This window comes from Physeter macrocephalus, chromosome 17 (genome assembly GCF_002837175.3).
Source record: "Physeter macrocephalus isolate SW-GA chromosome 17, ASM283717v5, whole genome shotgun sequence".
In the NCBI taxonomy this organism is placed as follows: domain Eukaryota; kingdom Metazoa; phylum Chordata; class Mammalia; order Artiodactyla; family Physeteridae; genus Physeter; species Physeter macrocephalus.
Genome location: NC_041230.1, coordinates 37,740,156 through 37,759,424, shown reverse-complemented (window position 1 = coordinate 37,759,424; position 19,269 = coordinate 37,740,156). Strand labels below are relative to the sequence as shown.

Below are 19,269 nucleotides of genomic sequence, written 5' to 3'. Positions count from 1 at the left end.
AGATCCGATTACTTAGGGCGCCTGCTCCCCGTCCCCCTCAGCTGCCACCTACTCAGTGGACCTGGGGCCAGGCTCTTTCACTCCCTTTCTTCTGCGCGGCGGCAGTGACACCGTTCTCAACCACCAGAGGACGCTGTTGCCTCCTGCCGCCCCCGACCCCCGGGGCCGCCCTTCCCATTTTCACCTGCAGGGGGAAGCAGAGAGCACGGAGCTCCCGAGAACGCCGCCTTCCAACCACCCGCCTGCGGAGGCCTTACCAGCTGTTAACAACCAGGACAAGAAAGCAGCATATGCCCAGCAATCAAAATAGGGTGACTTTTTCTCTTTACAGAAACGGCAGACAGAGCACGAAGATGGGCCTTTTTTTATTTTTTAAGTCTCCCAAAATAAGCTAAATTAAGCTTTATTTCTAACTGGTTTTATCTGCTCAGGAAATTTTCAAGGCTAGTCTCCCTTTGTTTTTGTTCTTGTTTTTTGTTTGTTTGTTTGTTTTTAACTGAAGTCTGGTTAATTTACAATGTTGTCTTAGTTTTAAGTGTACAGAAAAGTAATTCAGCTTTACATATATAATATATTTATTCTTTTTCAGGTTCTTTTCCATTATAGGTTATTACAAGATATCGAATATAGTTCCCTGTGCTATACAGTAGGTCCTTGTTGTTTAGCAGTTTTATATATAGTAGTGTGTATATGTTAATCCCAAACTCCTAATTTATCTCCTGCACACCTACTCCTCTATCCCCTTTGGTAACCATAAGTTTGTTTTCTGTGCCTGTGAGTCTATTTATGTTTTGTAAATAAGTTCATTTGTATCATTTTTTTAGATTCCACATATAAGTGATATTATATATTTGCCTTTCTCTGACTTACTTCATTAATATGATAATCTCAAGGTCCATCCGTGTTGCTGCAAACGGCATTATTGCATTCTCTTTTATGGCTGAGTAGTATTTCATTGTATATACGTACCACATCTTCTTTAGCCATTCATCTGTTGATCAACACTCAGGTTGCTTCCATGTCTTGGCTATTGTAAATAGTGCTGCTATGAACATTGGGGTGCATGTATCTTTTCGAATTACAATTTTCTCTGGAAATATGCCCAGGAGCAGGATCATATGGTAAATCTATTTTTAGTTTTATAAAAAACCTCCATACTGTTCTCCATGGCTCTGGGAAGAGTGGAAGTGTACTCCCCACTCAAGGCTCTGTCACCCACCACTTGCTTCTCCTTCTCTGTGCAGAGCACACTTGCGACCTTTAGGAGTGATCGTAGATGATTCCTTCCTCACAGAAGCCAAGAATACCCAGAAACGCAAGCTTTCTCAGAAACACAAGACGCTTCTGGTTAGTGGCCGTGTCCTGTTGGAACCCTAAATTTTGATCCCCAGATCCTTTCTGCCTCCCTCTCTGGAACCCAAAAGCACCACCCACTTGCCCCACCAAGTGGCTTCTCCCCAGTTAGGGGAGTGTGGCTCAGAGGCCAGGCCCAGCAGGCTCTGGGGTGGGGGAACATGCACACTCGCTGCACCTCACTGGAACAGCCTTCCCAGACCTCCCCGAGCAGAGAGGGACTCAGCTCCTGCCCACAGATAACCTTCCCCTGCAACTCAGCATTCTGGAGTGGACCTCATTTCTTCATCCAGCCTGCCATGAGCCAGGCATTGTGCTGGGTGCTGGGATGGTCCCACCAGATCTGTCAAGGTCCTTCAGAGCTATGACTATATCTTTTTGTCTTTACGGCCACAGTGCCTGATGTGGTACTTGAGTGGCTGGCATATGTATGTGCACCACAATTGCTGTATGTATGTGAAGACAGTAGTAAAGGATGTTTCTCCCTTGCACTGTTGGCTCTGCACTGGAAGAAGAGACTCTTTACCAGCCTCACGACAGGTTCTCCCTCCATTCATGTTCTTTAAAGTTTTTATAAAAAATGAATGCTGGGGAATTCCCTGGCGGTCCAGTGATTAGGACTCCACACTTCCACTACAGGGGGCACAGGTTCCATCCCCGGTCTGGGAGCTAAGATCCTACATTCCTGCATGCCACGTGGCGTGGCCAAAAAAAAAAAAAAAAAAGGAATAATATTCTTCCCTCAAATTAAAAAAAAATACTGTGTTATTAAGATTTGGGGGCTTTTGTTGATATGATCGTAAGATTGTTATTACTATTTAACAAGCAAACAGCCATTGTCCAAATCTTACAGGTGAAGAAACACATCTGAGCAAATTTATAACTCCAGCTCACAGTGGAGAACTGTGGGCTGTGGTGGTTTTCTTTGTGCGAGTATGTCTTGTCTGGAGGATCTGGGGACACCTGAGCTGTACACTTTGTGAGGCTGGGGACTTCAAACATGGGGACCCTGACATCAGGGAGGGAAAGGGGTAGTGTGGACTCTAAGCGGAGACCAAGCGCAGCCACAGTCCCGAAAGATCCGATTACTTAGGGCGCCTGCTCCCCGTCCCCCTCAGCTGCCACCTACTCAGTGGACCTGGGGCCAGGCTCTTTCACTCCCTTTCTTCTGCGCGGCGGCAGTGACACCGTTCTCAACCACCAGAGGACGCTGTTGCCTCCTGCCGCCCCCGACCCCCGGGGCCGCCCTTCCCATTTTCACCTGCAGGGGGAAGCAGAGAGCACGGAGCTCCCGAGAACGCCGCCTTCCAACCACCCGCCTGCGGAGGCCTTACCAGCTGTTAACAACCAGGACAAGAAAGCAGCATATGCCCAGCAATCAAAATAGGGTGACTTTTTCTCTTTACAGAAACGGCAGACAGAGCACGAAGATGGGCCTTTTTTTATTTTTTAAGTCTCCCAAAATAAGCTAAATTAAGCTTTATTTCTAACTGGTTTTATCTGCTCAGGAAATTTTCAAGGCTAGTCTCCCTTTGTTTTTGTTCTTGTTTTTTGTTTGTTTGTTTGTTTTTAACTGAAGTCTGGTTAATTTACAATGTTGTCTTAGTTTTAAGTGTACAGAAAAGTAATTCAGCTTTACATATATAATATATTTATTCTTTTTCAGGTTCTTTTCCATTATAGGTTATTACAAGATATCGAATATAGTTCCCTGTGCTATACAGTAGGTCCTTGTTGTTTAGCAGTTTTATATATAGTAGTGTGTATATGTTAATCCCAAACTCCTAATTTATCTCCTGCACACCTACTCCTCTATCCCCTTTGGTAACCATAAGTTTGTTTTCTGTGCCTGTGAGTCTATTTATGTTTTGTAAATAAGTTCATTTGTATCATTTTTTTAGATTCCACATATAAGTGATATTATATATTTGCCTTTCTCTGACTTACTTCATTAATATGATAATCTCAAGGTCCATCCGTGTTGCTGCAAACGGCATTATTGCATTCTCTTTTATGGCTGAGTAGTATTTCATTGTATATACGTACCACATCTTCTTTAGCCATTCATCTGTTGATCAACACTCAGGTTGCTTCCATGTCTTGGCTATTGTAAATAGTGCTGCTATGAACATTGGGGTGCATGTATCTTTTCGAATTACAATTTTCTCTGGAAATATGCCCAGGAGCAGGATCATATGGTAAATCTATTTTTAGTTTTATAAAAAACCTCCATACTGTTCTCCACAGTGGCTGCACCAATTTACATTCCCACCAGCAGTGTAGGAGGGTTCCTTTTTCTCCACACCCTCTCCAGCATTTATTATTATTATTATTTTATTTGTTTGTTTATTTATGGCTGTGTTGGGTCTTCGTTTCTGTGCGAGGGCTTTCTCTAGTGTGGCAAGCGGGGGCCACTCTTCATTGCAGTGCACGGGCCTCTCACTATCGCAGCCTCTCTTGTTGCGGAGCACAGGCTCCAGACGCGCAGGCTCAGTAATTGTGGCTCACGGGCCCAGTTGCCCCGCGGCATGTGGGATCTTCCCAGACCAGGGTTCGAACCCGTGTCCCCTGCATTGGCAGGCAGATCTCAACCACTGCGCCACCAGGGAAGCCCAGCATTTATTATTTGTAGACTTTTAAATCATGGCCATTCTGACTGGTGTGAGGTGATACCTCATTGTAGTCTTGATTTGCATTTCTCTAATAACGATATTGAGCATCTTTTTCATGTGCCTGTTGGCCTGGCCTCTTGCAAATGTGAAAAACTTATCATTAACTGACCAGGGTTAGGTGCTTCTTTGACACCTTCCCAGGTGTCTTCCAGGGTTACTTTGTCCTTTTATAAAAATGACATCAATTTTAATAGTCTTTCAAAAAAACGTTTTCTGTCTTGATTTTTAAGTTTGGCTTCTCATGTTTCCAGTTTATCTATTTCTACTTTTATTTCCTATGTTTAAAATTTTTATTATGATATTCTTTTCCTTTTCAGGCAACCACGGGCTTAAGGCTTTCTTTCCTAATAGTGAAAGGATTTTATTTTATTTTTTTACATCTTTATTGTAGTGTAATTGCTTTACAATGTTGTGTTAGTTTCTGCTGTATAACAAAGTGAATCAGCTATATATATACAAATATCCCCTCCCTCTTGCACGTCCCTCCCACCCCTCTAGGTGGTCACAAAGCACTGAGCTGATTTCCCTGTGCCATGCAGCTGCTTCCCACTAGCTAGCTATTTTATATTTGGTAGTGTACATATGTTAATACTACTCTCTCACTTCGTCCCAGTTTACCCTTTCCTCCTCCCCGTGTCCTCAAGTCCATTCTCTATGTCTTCATCTTTATTCCTGTCCTGCCCCTAGGTTCATCAGAACGATTTATTTATTTATTTATAGGCTGCGTTGGGTCTTCATTGCTGCGCGCGGGCTTTCTCTAGTTGTGGCGAGTGGGGGCTACTCCTTGTTGCGGTGCACAGGCTTCTCATTGCGGTGGCTTCTCTTGTTGCGGAGCACGGGCTCTAGGTGTGCGGGCTTCAGTAGTTGTGGCTCACGGGCTCTAGAGCGCAGGCTCAGTAGTTGTGGCGCATGGGCTTAGTTGCTCCGCGGCATCGGGATCTTCCTGGACCAGGGCTCGAACCCGTGTTCCCTGCATTGGCAGGAGGAGTCTTAACCACTGCGCCACCAGGGAAGCCCCAACTATTTTTTTTTAGATAGTGAAAGGATTTTAAGCAATTAAATACTTGTGAGTGCTTTTCTGATCATATCCCAAACATTTTGAACATGTAATTTTAACATTTCTATAACATGTTGTATTTTTACTTTAAGTAATAAATGGGTCGGGAAAAATATTAATTTATTTTTAAATTTCTGTAAATGGTTAAGTGTTTTAGAGGTATGTTTATATTATCAGTTCTTATTTCATTGTATTATATCAGGAAATGCAAGGTATACAGTTTCTCATTTTAAAATGTGTTAACACCTTATCTGTGGCCTACGATTAGTTTCTTGTATTTATTAAGAGATTGTCCTTCTTTATTTCTGTTTAATGTATGTATAAATCTACTCACCTGTCATTATCAACTGTATTACTCTTAGTATTTGTCTTTTACCTTTCTCTGCTTGATGTAGCTTATTTTGATAGGAGGGCTTTAAACTCTTTACAAATCTGTTTCATCATCTCTCTTTCCCCCCGTGTTTTTATCTATTCAACAAATATTTGTTGATTCCCACTGTGTGCCAGGCACTGTGGATACAGTGGTAAACAAGACGACAAAGTCTGTGTTTCTGAGAAAAGATGGGGGTGTGATGATGGGAAAGTGTGGGCGTTGGGATTGGGAAGAGTATCAGGGAGAACCCCTGAGATGCTAAGGTTGAATAGTCAAGCTGGAGCATTCTTGACCCAGGGAAAGCATGTGTGAACATATACACCCAATAAGTAGCGTTTTCGTTTTTATTATGCCTTGCATCCAGCTAAATTATTGTGCTCCCTTAAATATTTATTCCACAATATTTGCTGAGTGCTACTTAAGACTATGAAGAGTGTTAACACAAACATTGTAAATAAACTATACTTCAATTAGGAAAAAAAAAAAAAAGACTATGAAGAGTGTGAAGTATGATGCCGTCAGTTCTGGAAGTATAGAGATAGGTCAACCTAGACCCTTGCAAGAGGCTGGAGTCCTCCCTGGGACCTAGCAACAAGGCTTATATGTACTTTCCAAAATATTTAGGGAAAGGATGAATGATTGCAAGATTGAGAAAAAATAGGTAGAACTAATAGAATGCAAAGAAGAGCCCAAGGAGACAGTGGCATTTTCCACATTAAGAGGGTCAGGAGCCAGTTACCATTAGCCTGGAAGGACTCCTGGAACCTGGATGTGTGGGACATGGGTGGTAGGCCTAGTCTCTCTCCATCTCAGAAGAACCTGGAAGCTGGGCTCAGGGCCTTCCACAGAGGAGGCTTTACTACTGAATTCAATAATGCAGTGTTCTTTTAAATTTCAAAGTAACTTATGTGCATTGTAGAAAATTTTGAAAAATACACGATTACAGACACATAATCACCCATGGGCCTATCATTGGAGAATAATTACTGATAACCTTTTGGATTATTTCCTCCATCTTTTCTGGTTTTTCATCTTACCTGGTTGTGCTTATTCTCTAATTTCAGGCTTTACTTAACCCTTAGAGATATAGTGCATGTTAAGACTCTTTGTAAACATTTCATGCCTGTATAAGAATCTTCTGTTTTTAGACACTTAGGAGTTTTCTGATATTTTCATAGTCACAAGTAAGGCTTTGAGGACTGCCCTTAGGCATGAAGCTGCCGCTTCATCTCTGTCCCTTCTGCACTGGCCAGCCCAGACCTCAGCCTCAGCCAGCCTGCCCTCCTTGGGCATTGGCCCCTGTTCATAGCCCTTCAAAACTGCTGCTGTTTCCCCGAGGTATTGGTGCTACCCAGGCAGTCTTTGTACACCCCCCCACCTCCCCTGACACATCACTCTCTTCCAGAGTGACCTCATCTCCTCCCATGAAGTCACTCAAGCTTTACTGAAATCACTGACATCATCACTTCCTCCTCTAAGAGGACCAGCCTCCCCTGGCACCCTCCAGTCAGGGCTCCCACACTCCTGTGACCTGCATCGGCTTCAGTTACTACCTGCTTATCAGTTCACTTGTCGTCCCACTTCCATCATACCCCCAGCTTCCTTCATGTCCCAGAACCCAGCAGGGGCTGGCATGTGCTATGGACCCAGAAATGTTTGATGAACAAATGAATGACTGAATGGATGAACCCTAGAAGTAGGCCTTACTGGGTAAGAGAGTCATTTTTTTCTCTCATGTTTTGATTATTTCATAAAAAGTTTAAAAAACAAGCTCATAAATACTACTACCCCCTACCCCTGCTCAAGGTTCAAAATGAGATCCCACTGCTTCAGGGCCCTACCACCTCTCCCCTCCCCCTCCCCCAGAGGGTAGAGCCTAGTCTCCTCCTGGGGTCCACAGGTCACCCTGCTGCATCTCTGCAGTCCTGCCTGAGAGTCCAGGCTTGAGGCTGTGCCTGCCTCCCCTCTCTCTCTTTAGCTGGACTGTGCTGTGGGGGCAAGAGATGGTCCCAGTAAGTACTCGTATCTGTTTTCATAGCACAGGTATTCAATACTCACTGACAAACCTACAGAAGAGAAGAAGAACTCACCTTTACTGAGCTCCTAGAAGGTGCCCGAGTCTGTGTAAACCACCCTCTATTCTTTCTCGTTGCATTCTCACATCAATACAATGCAATGGGGAGCACAACCATTCCCATTTTACAGATGCAGAGACTGAGGCTCAGACTGCGGTCACATAACCAATAAGGGGGATCTGGGGTTTAATCTAATCCCTCTCTAACTCTAAGGACCACAGTCTTAATTATGAACCATATTAAGAGATGTTGGGTGGGGGGAGCCCAGGAGTGGAAGAGGAGCCTGGAGAGGAACATCAGGAAGGGGAGCAATATTGTCATGGTCCCACCTGTCCCTTCTTATAGTCCTGTCCGTTCTCCATCGGTGGCCACCTGTCCCCAAGGCCCACATACATCAGTGACCAGACCATTCTGCATAATCGAAAGCCCTGTTCAGATGACTACCGGCAGCGAGTAGGGTAAGCCAGGGTCAGCCTGATGGTGGATGGACTGGGCCCAGAAACAGTGCAGGGGTGTTGGTGCCCCAGAGCCAGGGCACAAGGGCCTGGTGGGGTGTCCGTCACATCTCAGTCCACCACTCCCTGCAGTAGCTGGCAGCAGCAGCCCCTGGGCACTACCAAGCCAAGGTACCTAGAGCAACTAGAGAACTACCTACGCAAGGAGCTCCTCCTGCTGGACCTGGGCACAGATTCTGCCCAGGAGCTAAGGCTGCAGGTCAGAGCCACAGAATAACTGGGGCGAGGGCAGGGGCAGGGCCGGGAAGAAACCTTACTCACCAGGACTAGGCACTTCAGACATTCAGGCGAGACCAGCCTTTCCCAGCTCTTTTGGGTTCCCCTTCCTGGTAAGAGAAACGTGTTCTCTGACAAAGCCAGTGAGCAGGCAAGTCTACCAGCATGGAATGAAAACTCAGCTGAGGGTTGGGTTTCTTTACCTGAGTCAGGTGGCCTGAATGCTGTCTCCAGTCCCTTCTGTGATCCCCAGCACCCCCCTTGGGTCATTGGGTATCAGTGAATGGAGCCTAAATCCTGGCAGTTGGGCAAGCAGGGGTCATACAATGTCTACCAGCCCAGTAACAACAGCCCCAAGCTTGAGGAACTTAGCCAGATACAGAGAGAAATCTAGATGTAACCTAGATTCTGATGCATATTAGGGAAGGAATCACCAAATCCCTGCTCAAATGGAAATGATGACGGGGAATCCCTCACTTCTGACTTAGTCACTGACAGAAGCATTTGCTGAGCACTGTCTGTGTGCCAGGCTCTGGTGGGGCCTTGGATATGGTCTCACAAGCTAAAGGAACCTCGCCAACAAAGAAGCAGAAGCTCAGAGAAGGCATCCAGCTATGTAGTAGTGGAGCTAGGATTCAAACTCAGGGCTAGTTTGGGAGCATGTGCTCATTCCAGTACACAATGTTGCCTCCAAAACCTTCCTGTGTGTCCGAGTGGGACAGGAAACCACACCTCTACTTGGGAGCTAGAGCCTTAGACCGTCTCCTGCCCCCACAGGGCTGTAAGATGGGGAGGGTTGCTGGTTAGAGGCCAGTTGAAGCACAGTGCATGGAGGAGGCTGGCTGCCTGGAGAGCCAGAGAGGGGGCTCAGGTAGAGAGGGGGAGGTCCTGACCCAGGTCGTCTGCCAGGTCTCAAGAGACAGCACCAGGAGAGGTCTCCAGAGAGCAGCTGAGAGGGATGGAGCTGCCCCTCAGATCCCTGACTGTGAGAGACCCCGGTGGTGCCTGTGGCATTTATTTGAATGTGCCTGGCAGCTTCATGCTAGAACACTTCTAAGCCAAGCAAAGAAAAACTTAGGTCCCACTGAGGGTGGCAGCTATAGGCCAGGAGGTGACAGTTTCCCTTTTCTTGCCAGCCTTACAGAGAGATCTTTGAATTTTTCATAGAGGACTTCAAAACATACAAGCCATTGCTATCCTCCATCAAGAATGCCTATGAGGTGATGCTGGGTAAGACTGCAGCCTCCCTGCCTGGGCCCAGCCTGGAAGAGGCAGAGAGGATCCTACTCTGACCTTCTGGGTTCTGCAGCAGGGCTGGGGCAGCTACAAACTGGGCTTTGACGTCACCAAACCCCCCTTAGCCTTTTTGCTTACACTGTCATGTGATAGGGCGCCCCAGGGCAACTGACTACCTCCCATTCTTGGGAAGCATGGTGGGACAGTATCTGTGAGAAATAGAGCATCTTTTCTATTGACAGTGAAGCCCAGAAGGGAGGGTGTACCCCTGGGAAGTGAGGGGGCTTCCCTCACCAGGCTCAGGAGGTGCTGGGCATGGTGCAGCTGCAAGACGAAAGGCCGTATGGGGAAAGGGCATAGGTGAGACCCTGGTCCTCATCGGGACTCTGCCCCTGGTTTAAAAGCAAGTGCAGGAAGGACTTGAGCAGGAGCTATGCTTTGAACAGGCATGTATAGACTCCTCAAGTTTGTAAGGGGCATAGCCACTCGCTGTGACCTCAGGATCAGTGTCTCCTGGTTGTTTGTCCTCAATGGCCCCAAAGGGACTCTCCCACCTGTCCCTGCTCAGCCCACCAGAGGGAGAAGATTCGGGCTCTGGAGCCCCTGAAGGCAAAGCTTGTCACTGTGAACGAGGACTGCAACGAGAGGATCCTGGCCATGAGGGCTAATGAGAGATATGAAATCTCCATGCTGAAGAAAGAGAAGATGAATTTGCTAAAACTCATTGATAAGAAGAATGAGGAGAAGATCTCATTGCAGAGTGAGGTGAAAGGGAGTAATGTGGTGACCAACTCCCTGAATCCCTCCCACCCACACCCCAGGGGTGACCTTGAGGCCTTCAGCCCTGAGGTGACCCCCTAGCTCTCTCCACCCTTCTGCCTGGAATGATATACAGAGCCACCACCTCCCCCCATACCCCTCTCTCCACATGCTGCCCTCCTCCTCAGCTCAGCACTGGCTTGGTATGGCCCCAAATGCCAGCACAGTCCCGCTCCTTGGCTGCCAGATTTTCTCCACAGGAGGAAGCTTCGGCACTTTGCTGGAGTCCCAGGAAGACCAGTCTCCTCCTCCTTCTACCTTTCTTGTTCTCTTCCCAACAGGTGACCAAACTGAGGAAGAACTTGGCTGAGGAGTATCTGCGCTACCTCAGCGAGCGAGATGCCCGTAAGATCCTTATTGCAGACCTGAATGAGCTACGGTACCAGCGGGAAGACATGTCACTAGCCCAGTCCCCAGGTAAGCCCGAGGTGGGTTTCTCTCCCCTGAAGAGGCGCTGGAGAGGAGTCTGGCTCTCACCACTCCTATTCAACTCTCCTATTATCTGCTCATTCACGATGGGAGATGTTCCTGCTGCCACCTGGGTCTGTGGATCTTCTGAGCTGGCCTGAGAATCGTAGACTTGTTTAAGAAAGAAACAATCACTGGCAGCTGAGGCAGCCTAGACTCCCTAAGGGCAGGACAGGCCTGGTACTCCACATCCTGGGCTTCTCTATTTAAGCTCAAAGCCCTATGCTCGTAGCACTGTGGAAAGACTCAGGGGTTCCCAAGCTGGGAGAGCAGGAAGACCTGGGACATGCCCCAAGGGACACTCAACCCTGCCCTGGGCTACAGGCCCCAGAGGCAGGGTGACATGAGCTGGCGGGCCCCTTGGCAGGTGTCTGGGGGGAGGACCCCGTGAAGTTAACAATGGCTCTGAAGATGGCCCGGCAAGACCTGACCCGCACACAGATGGAACTCAACACCATGAAGGCCAACTTCGGAGACGTGGTGCCCAGAAGGGACTTTGAAATGCAGGAGAAGACCCTCAAGGATCTGCAGGAACAGGTGCTGGTGGGCAGGCAGGGTAGGGAGGGGCCATGCAGGTGAGTAGCAAGGACCAATCACCCTGCCCACAGCTGGACAGCCTGAGAGACGACTATGAAGAGGTCCGCAAGGAGCATGAGATGCTGCTGCAGTTGCACATGAGCACGCTGAAGGAGCGGGACCAGTTCTACTCTGAGCTGCAGGAGATCCAGCGCACCTGCACACCACGGCCAGACTGGTCCAAGTGTGAAGGTAATGCTGGCCATGGGAGCCCTAGGGACTGCTCAAGTGTGTGGTCTGGATCCAGCTCCCTCTCCCCGTCTGCAGATGTGGTGGCTGGAGGACGAGATCGCTGGCAAATGCTGGCCGAGGGCAAGAACAGCAACCAGCTGGTGGATGTGCTCCTGGAGGAGATTGGCGAGGGGCTGCTCCGGGAGAAAGACTTCTTCCCTGGTCTGGTAGGGGAGTCCCTGGGCTCAGGAGGCTTGGGGCCAGAGTCAGAATGGCCAGGCCTTGCTGCTGAGAAGACTTGAGGTTCTGGGGGAACTATCTGGGCTTTGCCCTGCTTGCTGGTGGGGCTACAGAGGGGCCCAGAGATAAGCTGACATGGTTCCATACAGGGTTATGGGGAATCCATCCCCGCTTTCCTTCGGTTTGATGGCATTGTGGAGAACAAGAAGCCAACCAAGAAGGATGTGGTAAACCTCCTCAAGGATGCCTGGAAGGAACGTATCACTGAGGAGCAGGTCAGATCTCTCTAGCCATTTTGGCCTGGTGTGGCTGCCTGAGTCCTCTGGTGCATGGGGGTGGGGGTGTCCTTCAAGGTGCTAGGGAACAGGGAGGAGGGCCAACCAACTGTGGGCCAGGCTGACCAAGCAGTCTTCCCCCTACCCTGCAGAAAGAGAAGTTCCCAGATTTCTTCTTCAATTTCCTGGAGCGTCGCTTTGGGCCTGGTGATGCCATGGCCTGGGCTTATACCATTTTTGAATATACCAAGCTCTTCCACTCCAATGAGGTCATGAGTCAGTTCTATGCAGTCTTGATGGGAAAGGTAAGCTTGGGCCTGGCCCTCTACCCTTTGTCCCCGGCATAGGCCAGCTCTGTCCCCACCTCTCTAAGGAAACAGCAAGATGGTCAATGCTTCCCCCCTAGAGGAAAGAAAGTGTGTACATCAAGCAGAAGGAGACAATAGCACAGCTGCTGAAGGAGATGACCAATGCCGACAGCCAGAATGAGGGGCTACTAACCATGGAGCAGTTAAGGTGAGAGACCAGTTGGCCACCCCGAACTTCAGCCCAGCATGACCTCTGGCCAAGCTCCTAGCTGTGCAGGGGGAAGGGGAGCCTGGTGGGAAAAGGCCAGAGACTCAGTGCATGCTGCCCTTTTGAGCACCGGTGGGGCTGGCAGAGGGGTGCGGGGAGACAGGTAGGCAGGCCTCAGCCAGGCCTGTCAGCCCTCGTGTCTCCCTATAGCACTGTCCTCAAGAGTACCTTCCCCTTCAAGAAGGACGAGAGAATTCAGGAGCTGATGGAGGCAGGGGGCTGGCATCCCAGCAGCAGCAACGCAGACTTGCTCAACTACTGCGTATTACTTATGGAGGTGGGTTGGGGCCCAGGAACTTGCCCAGTCCTGCCCTAGCCTCTGCTGGACCCTAGCCCGTGTACCCTCACCTTGCCTTGTGGCCCCTTCCCAGGACGAGGAGGGCCAGAGCGTGCCCTTTGTGCAAAAGCTGTGGGAACAGTACATGGATGAAAAGGATGAATACTTACAGGAGTTAAAGCAGGAGCTGGACCTGGAACTGTGAGTGACCCTGGGGACCTCAGGCTCACTTAGTCATAGGCAAGTCCTACAGGCTGGGCCACAGAGTAGCACCTCAAGCCCCAGGTCTCCCTATGCACCAAGCTTGCTGCTGGGCACTACATACTGCTCAAGCCTGGGAGAGGGCATCTTGGGGTCTGGGGTATAGAGAGGACGGTCAAGGTCTATCTCTCTCTTTCTTTGCGGGGGCAGCCACGATGAGGTGACCCTACCCAAGGTACGTGAGGCCTTGATGAACATTGATCCCAGCCTGGACAAGCAGACCCTAAACAGCTATTTGAGCCAGGCTTTCCAGCTCCCCATTACAGAACTGCCAGAAGAGGGCGAGGAAAAGGAAGAGGGCATTGTGATAAGCCTCCAGACTGCACTGGAACAGCTTCAGATGAGTGATGTTAGGCGTATGGGGCCCCGAGAGCAGGAACCTGCAAGCTGAGGCCATTGTGGGCAGCCTGAGTGCTCCCGTGCTGCTAACCTCTGACTGTTGTTATAAAATTGTTTGTCTGAACCCATGCTATTCTCTAGCTTATGCTGGGGAGTCAAGGGAAGGGTGGTTGGTCCCTGCTTGGCTGGTCCCAGAACATGCACCAAAACACAGCATATTCTGTTTGTGACATTTTATTGATGCTAGGGAGCAGGGAGGAAACCTAGAAGTGTATGTGGGACCAAGAGGCCCCAGGTAGGGACAGGGCAGGTGTTGAGGCCTGGCCACTACTGGGCAGGGAAGACAGTGTTGCCACTGAATGCACAAGGGATGAGCTGCTGTCGGTACTCCAGGGGCAGGTGCCGCTCCACGAGCACATGCAGGGAGACTTGGTCAGTGACCAGGCCCTGCCTGCAGCAGAGGAAGATAGAGAATGAGAGAATCAGGGCCAGCACCCCCACACCCAGCACCTCCCTGCTTCCATCCACTTACCTTCGCATCAGCAGCTCCAGGTCCTCTGGCCTCACAGTCTTGCGGCCAGCATGAGCAGCAAATACCTCCAGGTCGTCACAAAGATGCTGGAAATACTTGTCCAGGCTGCCAAGAAAGTAGGGGTAAAACAGACTGTTCATGATCTGAGGGGCTCCTCTCCCCACCCCAAGTGTCAAGGACTCACCACTTCTCCACCATCTCCACAGCCTTCTTCTCCATGGGCATCTTAGCATAGAAGCTAAAGAGTTTCGCATAGTGGTTCAGTCCAGTCTTGTAGGGATCTTGACGGGGTCTGGAGCCAGGGATTCGGGGCTTGGAAGGAAGCCTGGCTGACAGAGGCTCCGGAGGCTCTGAAGGTAACCTGGGGGCAAGGAGTGAACAGTTAGCTGAACTGCTGCTACCTAAAGAGGCCGCTAGTCAAAGATAAGTCTTGCTGGCTCCTGCCAAGACTGAGGCCCTTGTGCTCCTTGGCCAGGCTGGACCAACAGCTCTAACCATTTCTGGGGGGCAGTGGGGACAGGGGGCTATGTAGAGGCCTGGTCTTTCCCTGGGGCCCCAACCCTCCACAATCTGGACACAATGTCCCAGTCTAGCCTCATCATACAAACCAGTACTTGCTCAGGCCCATGATCCTCAGGCTTTGGCATGGACATTCCCCCTACTCAGCCCACTGCTGCCTGTCCCATTCTGCTAATCCTCCTCCAGGAAGCCTTCTCTGACAGCATACTAACCTAGGCACTTCCCCCCTGCCCAGGCTCCTCTAAGCCCCTGCAAGCAGGCACCAGGATGACAGATGTGCTCTAAGTGGGCCCCATCCAGCCCACCTTAGGGTGCTCTCCTGGGTAATCATCTACATACCTAAAGGAAGAGTGATAACTCTGTGGTACCCAATGCCAACCTCAGTACCTGCCCCCTTCCAAGAGGCCCATGTGGAACAGGGTCATGGGATCTTACACTGCAGTGCTAGGCGGTGGAGCTGGCTCAAGAAACTGAAGTCGCCTGGCCCGAAGGAACTCTGGGGTGCTGGAGGCCAACTCTGGACTTGCTGCAGAGGAAGGGCAGGGTTACAGAGGGCACAGGCCTGACCATCTCACTCAACCCTGGAGGCCCACAGCCTCCTTATCCTGTTCCTCGAGGGCTCCATCTAGCTCCAGCCAAGCCAGGGGCCCTTCAGAGTTTCCCTGTCCCAAGACCACCTGTGCCCAGAAACACAAGCCAGGTAAGCCCCTCCTCCAAGGCCAGGGACACAGCTGTCACTTACCCACCCTGATCCCTGCACTGGGCCCCTTACCTGTTCTACCAGAGGTGTCTTCATGCCCTGAAGATCCTGCTGGCTCCTTGGCCTCGACAGCCCCCCAGGATCCCTCTGCTTCGGTCACTTCTATGTGTCCTTCAGGCTCTTCTGCTCTGGCGGATCCTTGTGCTTCTGCCGCCTTCTCCACTTCCCTCAAGCTTTCTTCCATTCTTTCCTCTGCCTCCTCACCTGCTCCATTCTGTAAGGGCTCTACTCCATCTTCTCCAGAGATATTACTGCTGATGTTCGGAAAGCCCATAGCAAGGGCATCAACCTCTTCCACCTTTCCTGCCAGAAGCTGGGCTGGTTTCCCAGCACCTGAATCAAGGGGAGAGAATACAGGCTAGAAAAGCAATAGGCCAGGGCTGTAGCTCTGAGAAAGGTAAAGATGGAGTAGTAAAACCCAGCCTAGCCCATCAAGGAGGGAGGAGGGCCAGAGGCAGCCCCAGGGTACTGGTTTGGAATCTCCTGGCCCAGCACTGACTCTGCCCTTGGATGGAGGGATCAACAGCCCTCCAAAGGGAGTCGGGGGTGAGGGGGTACACATAAGGGCCTGAGGAGGAAGAAAGACCAATGCCAATTCTTGCTTAAGCTAGGCTTGGCTCCAGGTTGCGTGCCCCACATACTCACCGTTGTTCTGCAGCCCAAGCCCGCTGCTCCATGTCCTGCGACTGGCAGCCCTCTCCACATCTTTAGCCGCAGAGTAAGAGGGACAAGGCAGGGAGTGGTGCACACTGGGGGAACGGCCAACCAAGGGCTGGGAGAAGGGCTGGGTGTCCTCCAACACTGTGTCTGTTGGCAGAGTAGCAACAGGGGTTCTGAGGCTCTCATCTGGAGATCAAGGTCCAGTTGGCACTCAGTGTTTTGCACGCCCACCTGCTGCTCTGCTACCCAGTCACCAGGGCCTGGATAGTGGACCCACAAGCCTACCCAAGTGGCCCTCAGAGAGAAGACTAAGCCTACTCTAAGCCTAATCTCCCTTCCACAGCTCTCCTTACTTACCTTCCTGCTCCTTAGCCTGGCATTCCCAGGCTCCATAGGTTGCCCCACCCAATCTGCTCACCCATGCCTCCATTCTCCACTTCTCATTCAGGTCCCTCTGCCTGAAACCCTTCTCTTATCCTGGTGAACTTGACTTGTCTTTTGGAATCAGGCTCCCAGGTCAGCTCTGACTGAACAGCTGATCCTGAAACCTAGCCCCTTTCAACCTCCCAATAAGCTCCAGCCCCCATATCACACCCCTTTCCTACCCTCAGTCCTGTAGCTCTTCAAGGATATGGGGTCCTGGAAGATACTGAGGGACTAAGACTGGGCCCCCACAAGACAAGAGGCAATTTGCAGAAAGAAAGCAGAAAGTCCTCATAGACCTACTGGCCAGGCTTGCTCACTGTTCTTGACTTAAAGGAGAAAGGAGCAACCTTGGACTCAGCAGCACCTCCCATCAATCATGGGGCGAAAGCTTTCCCCACAGGCCAGAAGATGGAAATCTCAACCTTACCTGGAGGAGCCAAGGCCAGGGAAGTATCTCGCAGGTCCTGCAAAAATGTACCCACATCTACAACTCGGCGGGTAGGAGGTCTGCGGGCCAAACCAGGCCTCTTCACTGATTGTGGCTGCAGAGGTGTGGCGAAGGTCAAGTTAAGGGAGCTGATGGGAGGGACGAGGCACAAAGGAAAGTCAGGTACCTGAGGTCCAACCCCCCTCCCCCACCCCAGGAGTCCCCCAGCTGCCCCAGTGCTCTCATCTCTTAGAACGCAGCCACCATGCTGTGAGCATGGAGCAGTTATGGACAGACTGCATTCTAGTCAGCACCCCCTTCCCCAAGCCTCTCCTCCACCAACTCCCGGAACAGGCAACAGCACCTGGTGAGGGAAGAAGCATCAGCATTCCCATGAGGCTCTGCAAGAGGATGTAAAAAGAAACCATAATAAGTTACCCAGGCCTCTCTCAGGCCTCCTCAGTCTCTCCAGAGGACAGAGAGGGTGGCCACAGGTGTTGTCCAGGACCTCACCTTGGGAGGGAGGCAGTCCCAAGTCCACTCCTTGCTGAAACACTGACAACCTCAGTCTCTGCTTCCTTTTGCCAAGAGCCAGCAGACCTGGAGCCAGGGTTGTGGGGGGCTCAAGTTCAGGAAGCTGCAGCTCCAGGCTACAAGGATGGAGCTTTTCTCAGACAAGCCAGGACACCCAATTCCACCTCTTAGAGCCCAAAGAGGCTCCCTGACTAGTAATGCCCAGCAGCCTAGCCCAAGGAGGGAATTTACTGCACCTGCCCCGACCGCTTTCCCGTCTGGAAGCCTGGACCACCTGCGGTGCCGGCACTGGCTTCACCACTGACTCTGGCATTAGGATGGAAGATTCCGGGGCTGTAGAAATAGCAAGGAGAGAGTGGAGCTGGAAGGGCAGGCTGCCCTAAATGAGAGATACCACAGGGCTGGTGCCTGATTCTCACTGCAGGCCAGTGCTCACTCACCAGTTAGTAAGATGTTCTTCAGCAGAGTCCGGGGTGTCTGTTCCTCCAGGTGTCCACTGGCTTGAACATGGGCCAATCTGTCAATAGACTTTGGGTAAAAGCATCAAGCAATCAGTTTGTCCCTTTGCCTTGACAGTCCCTCAAGGTGGGCTCCAGAGCAGAGCTATAACTTAAGAGCCCCCGAAGGCAACCAGAGCCCTGTAGTGATCAGTGGGTAGGGCACTTACCCTGGCTCTATGAGAACAACGCCTGGCAGTCATCTTTGTTTGGCTCCTCAGCCTCCTAGAGGAAGGTGTTTGAAGCAGGGCTCTCTGGACACTGTGTAAACAGCAACAACTGTGAGAATTATGTAGGGAGGGTGAACTAGAGACGGGTCTTCATCAGGGATCTTGGCTGAAGTCCTTTACCCTCAGGGACAGGGACCAGAAACCACTTGCCCTCCCACAGCCCTATTCCCAGTTCTATATCAACAGGGTTGTGGATGAAAGGGAGCCGAGGGGTATGGGAAGAGAGAAGGAATATGATGACCCAGCCGGAGAGAAGGGCTGCGGAAGGCTCCACAGAGGTGACTATGGCAGAAGTAGGGGTTAACCACACAGATAAGAGGAACAACTGGAAAAGTATCCATTCTAGACACTAAAACAATCCAGGGATATTTCAATATTTTTAAACCTTTTAGGTACTAGTCAGGGTCTGACAGCAACCTCCACATGGGTCACTCCAGCCCTACCCTCTCCAATCCAATCCCCTCTCAGATTCCAGAACCACATAAATGTTCCTCTGGCACAACTCCCACCTCATCACTCATAGGTCTAAAACCTGTAATGAATGGCTTCCCATTGTCTATAAAGGAACTGCACTGCCCCAGGAAGTCAGCAGATGCCATCTTCCACCCTCTCTGCAACATGAGCCCACCACAGCCCTCACCCAGTGACACTCCCACCACGTCAGGCTATATTCGCTGCTCTCTAGCAAAGCATCTTTCCAGTTCCTGCCTCCTGACTGCTACCCAGGCTATGCTCTGCAACTCCTTTCCCATCTTTCAGCTGGGAACCGCTTGGGAGACAGTTCAGGGCAGATGCCTGGACATACTCTGGAAAAAACTGGCCTAGAGAACATAGCAGAGGTCCAGATTCTGAGCACCTATCGTTCGCTTCCAGAAGCGGACCCCCAAGGACGCCTGCATAATTGAGCTCTGAGGTCCGGAGCGGCCTGTAGTCTCAGGGGTGGGCGCACAAACAGCTGACCCGAGCCCAGCGAGGAGAAAAGAGCCTGTTCTCAGAGCCCTGGACACTGCTCCTCTCCGAGACTCAGTTTCCGTCTCCAAACAGGGTCAGCTCTGGACCCCCACCCATCGCCCACTCCCTCTGGTTGCTCTTGTGTTGGGGCAGCGCCCTTAAATACTCAGTTCGAGAACTCCGGGGTCGCCGCGGGGTGCGCGGATCCGCTGTATCCAGCACGTGCCGTAGCAG

The 19,269-nt window shown here is 50.6% G+C and overlaps 2 protein-coding genes across 2 annotated transcripts in view; one reads left to right on the top strand and one right to left on the bottom strand.

Moving 5' to 3' along the window:
* The window catches only part of TSNAXIP1 (translin associated factor X interacting protein 1), a 16,706-nt gene extending 3,005 nt beyond the window's left edge, over window positions 1-13,701 (top strand). The window contains exons 2-17 of the mRNA XM_028477537.1: window positions 42-297; window positions 1,245-1,347; window positions 7,876-7,988; window positions 8,118-8,244; window positions 9,398-9,491; window positions 10,066-10,262; window positions 10,598-10,733; window positions 11,152-11,321; window positions 11,393-11,552; window positions 11,628-11,758; window positions 11,921-12,046; window positions 12,199-12,351; window positions 12,453-12,562; window positions 12,773-12,899; window positions 12,994-13,100; window positions 13,311-13,701. Coding sequence (XP_028333338.1) covers window positions 42-297; window positions 1,245-1,347; window positions 7,876-7,988; window positions 8,118-8,244; window positions 9,398-9,491; window positions 10,066-10,262; window positions 10,598-10,733; window positions 11,152-11,321; window positions 11,393-11,552; window positions 11,628-11,758; window positions 11,921-12,046; window positions 12,199-12,351; window positions 12,453-12,562; window positions 12,773-12,899; window positions 12,994-13,100; window positions 13,311-13,551 — 2,351 coding nt within the window. The 3' untranslated portion in view covers window positions 13,552-13,701. The remainder of the gene's footprint in view (window positions 1-41; window positions 298-1,244; window positions 1,348-7,875; window positions 7,989-8,117; window positions 8,245-9,397; window positions 9,492-10,065; window positions 10,263-10,597; window positions 10,734-11,151; window positions 11,322-11,392; window positions 11,553-11,627; window positions 11,759-11,920; window positions 12,047-12,198; window positions 12,352-12,452; window positions 12,563-12,772; window positions 12,900-12,993; window positions 13,101-13,310) is intronic.
* A 16-nt stretch (window positions 13,702-13,717) lies between these two features.
* CENPT (centromere protein T) lies at window positions 13,718-19,263 on the bottom strand. The gene is made up of 13 exons (XM_007125919.3): window positions 19,202-19,263; window positions 18,025-18,115; window positions 17,798-17,885; window positions 17,594-17,690; window positions 17,337-17,473; window positions 17,188-17,224; window positions 16,824-16,972; window positions 15,956-16,117; window positions 15,323-15,643; window positions 14,986-15,076; window positions 14,216-14,392; window positions 14,032-14,136; window positions 13,718-13,950 (listed from the first exon to the last, which is right to left on the bottom strand). Exons 2-13 carry the CDS (start codon window positions 18,055-18,057, stop codon window positions 13,827-13,829), a joined length of 1,521 nt encoding a protein of 506 aa, XP_007125981.2. The 5' UTR covers window positions 18,058-18,115; window positions 19,202-19,263; the 3' UTR covers window positions 13,718-13,826.
* Window positions 19,264-19,269: the final 6 nt, after the last annotated feature.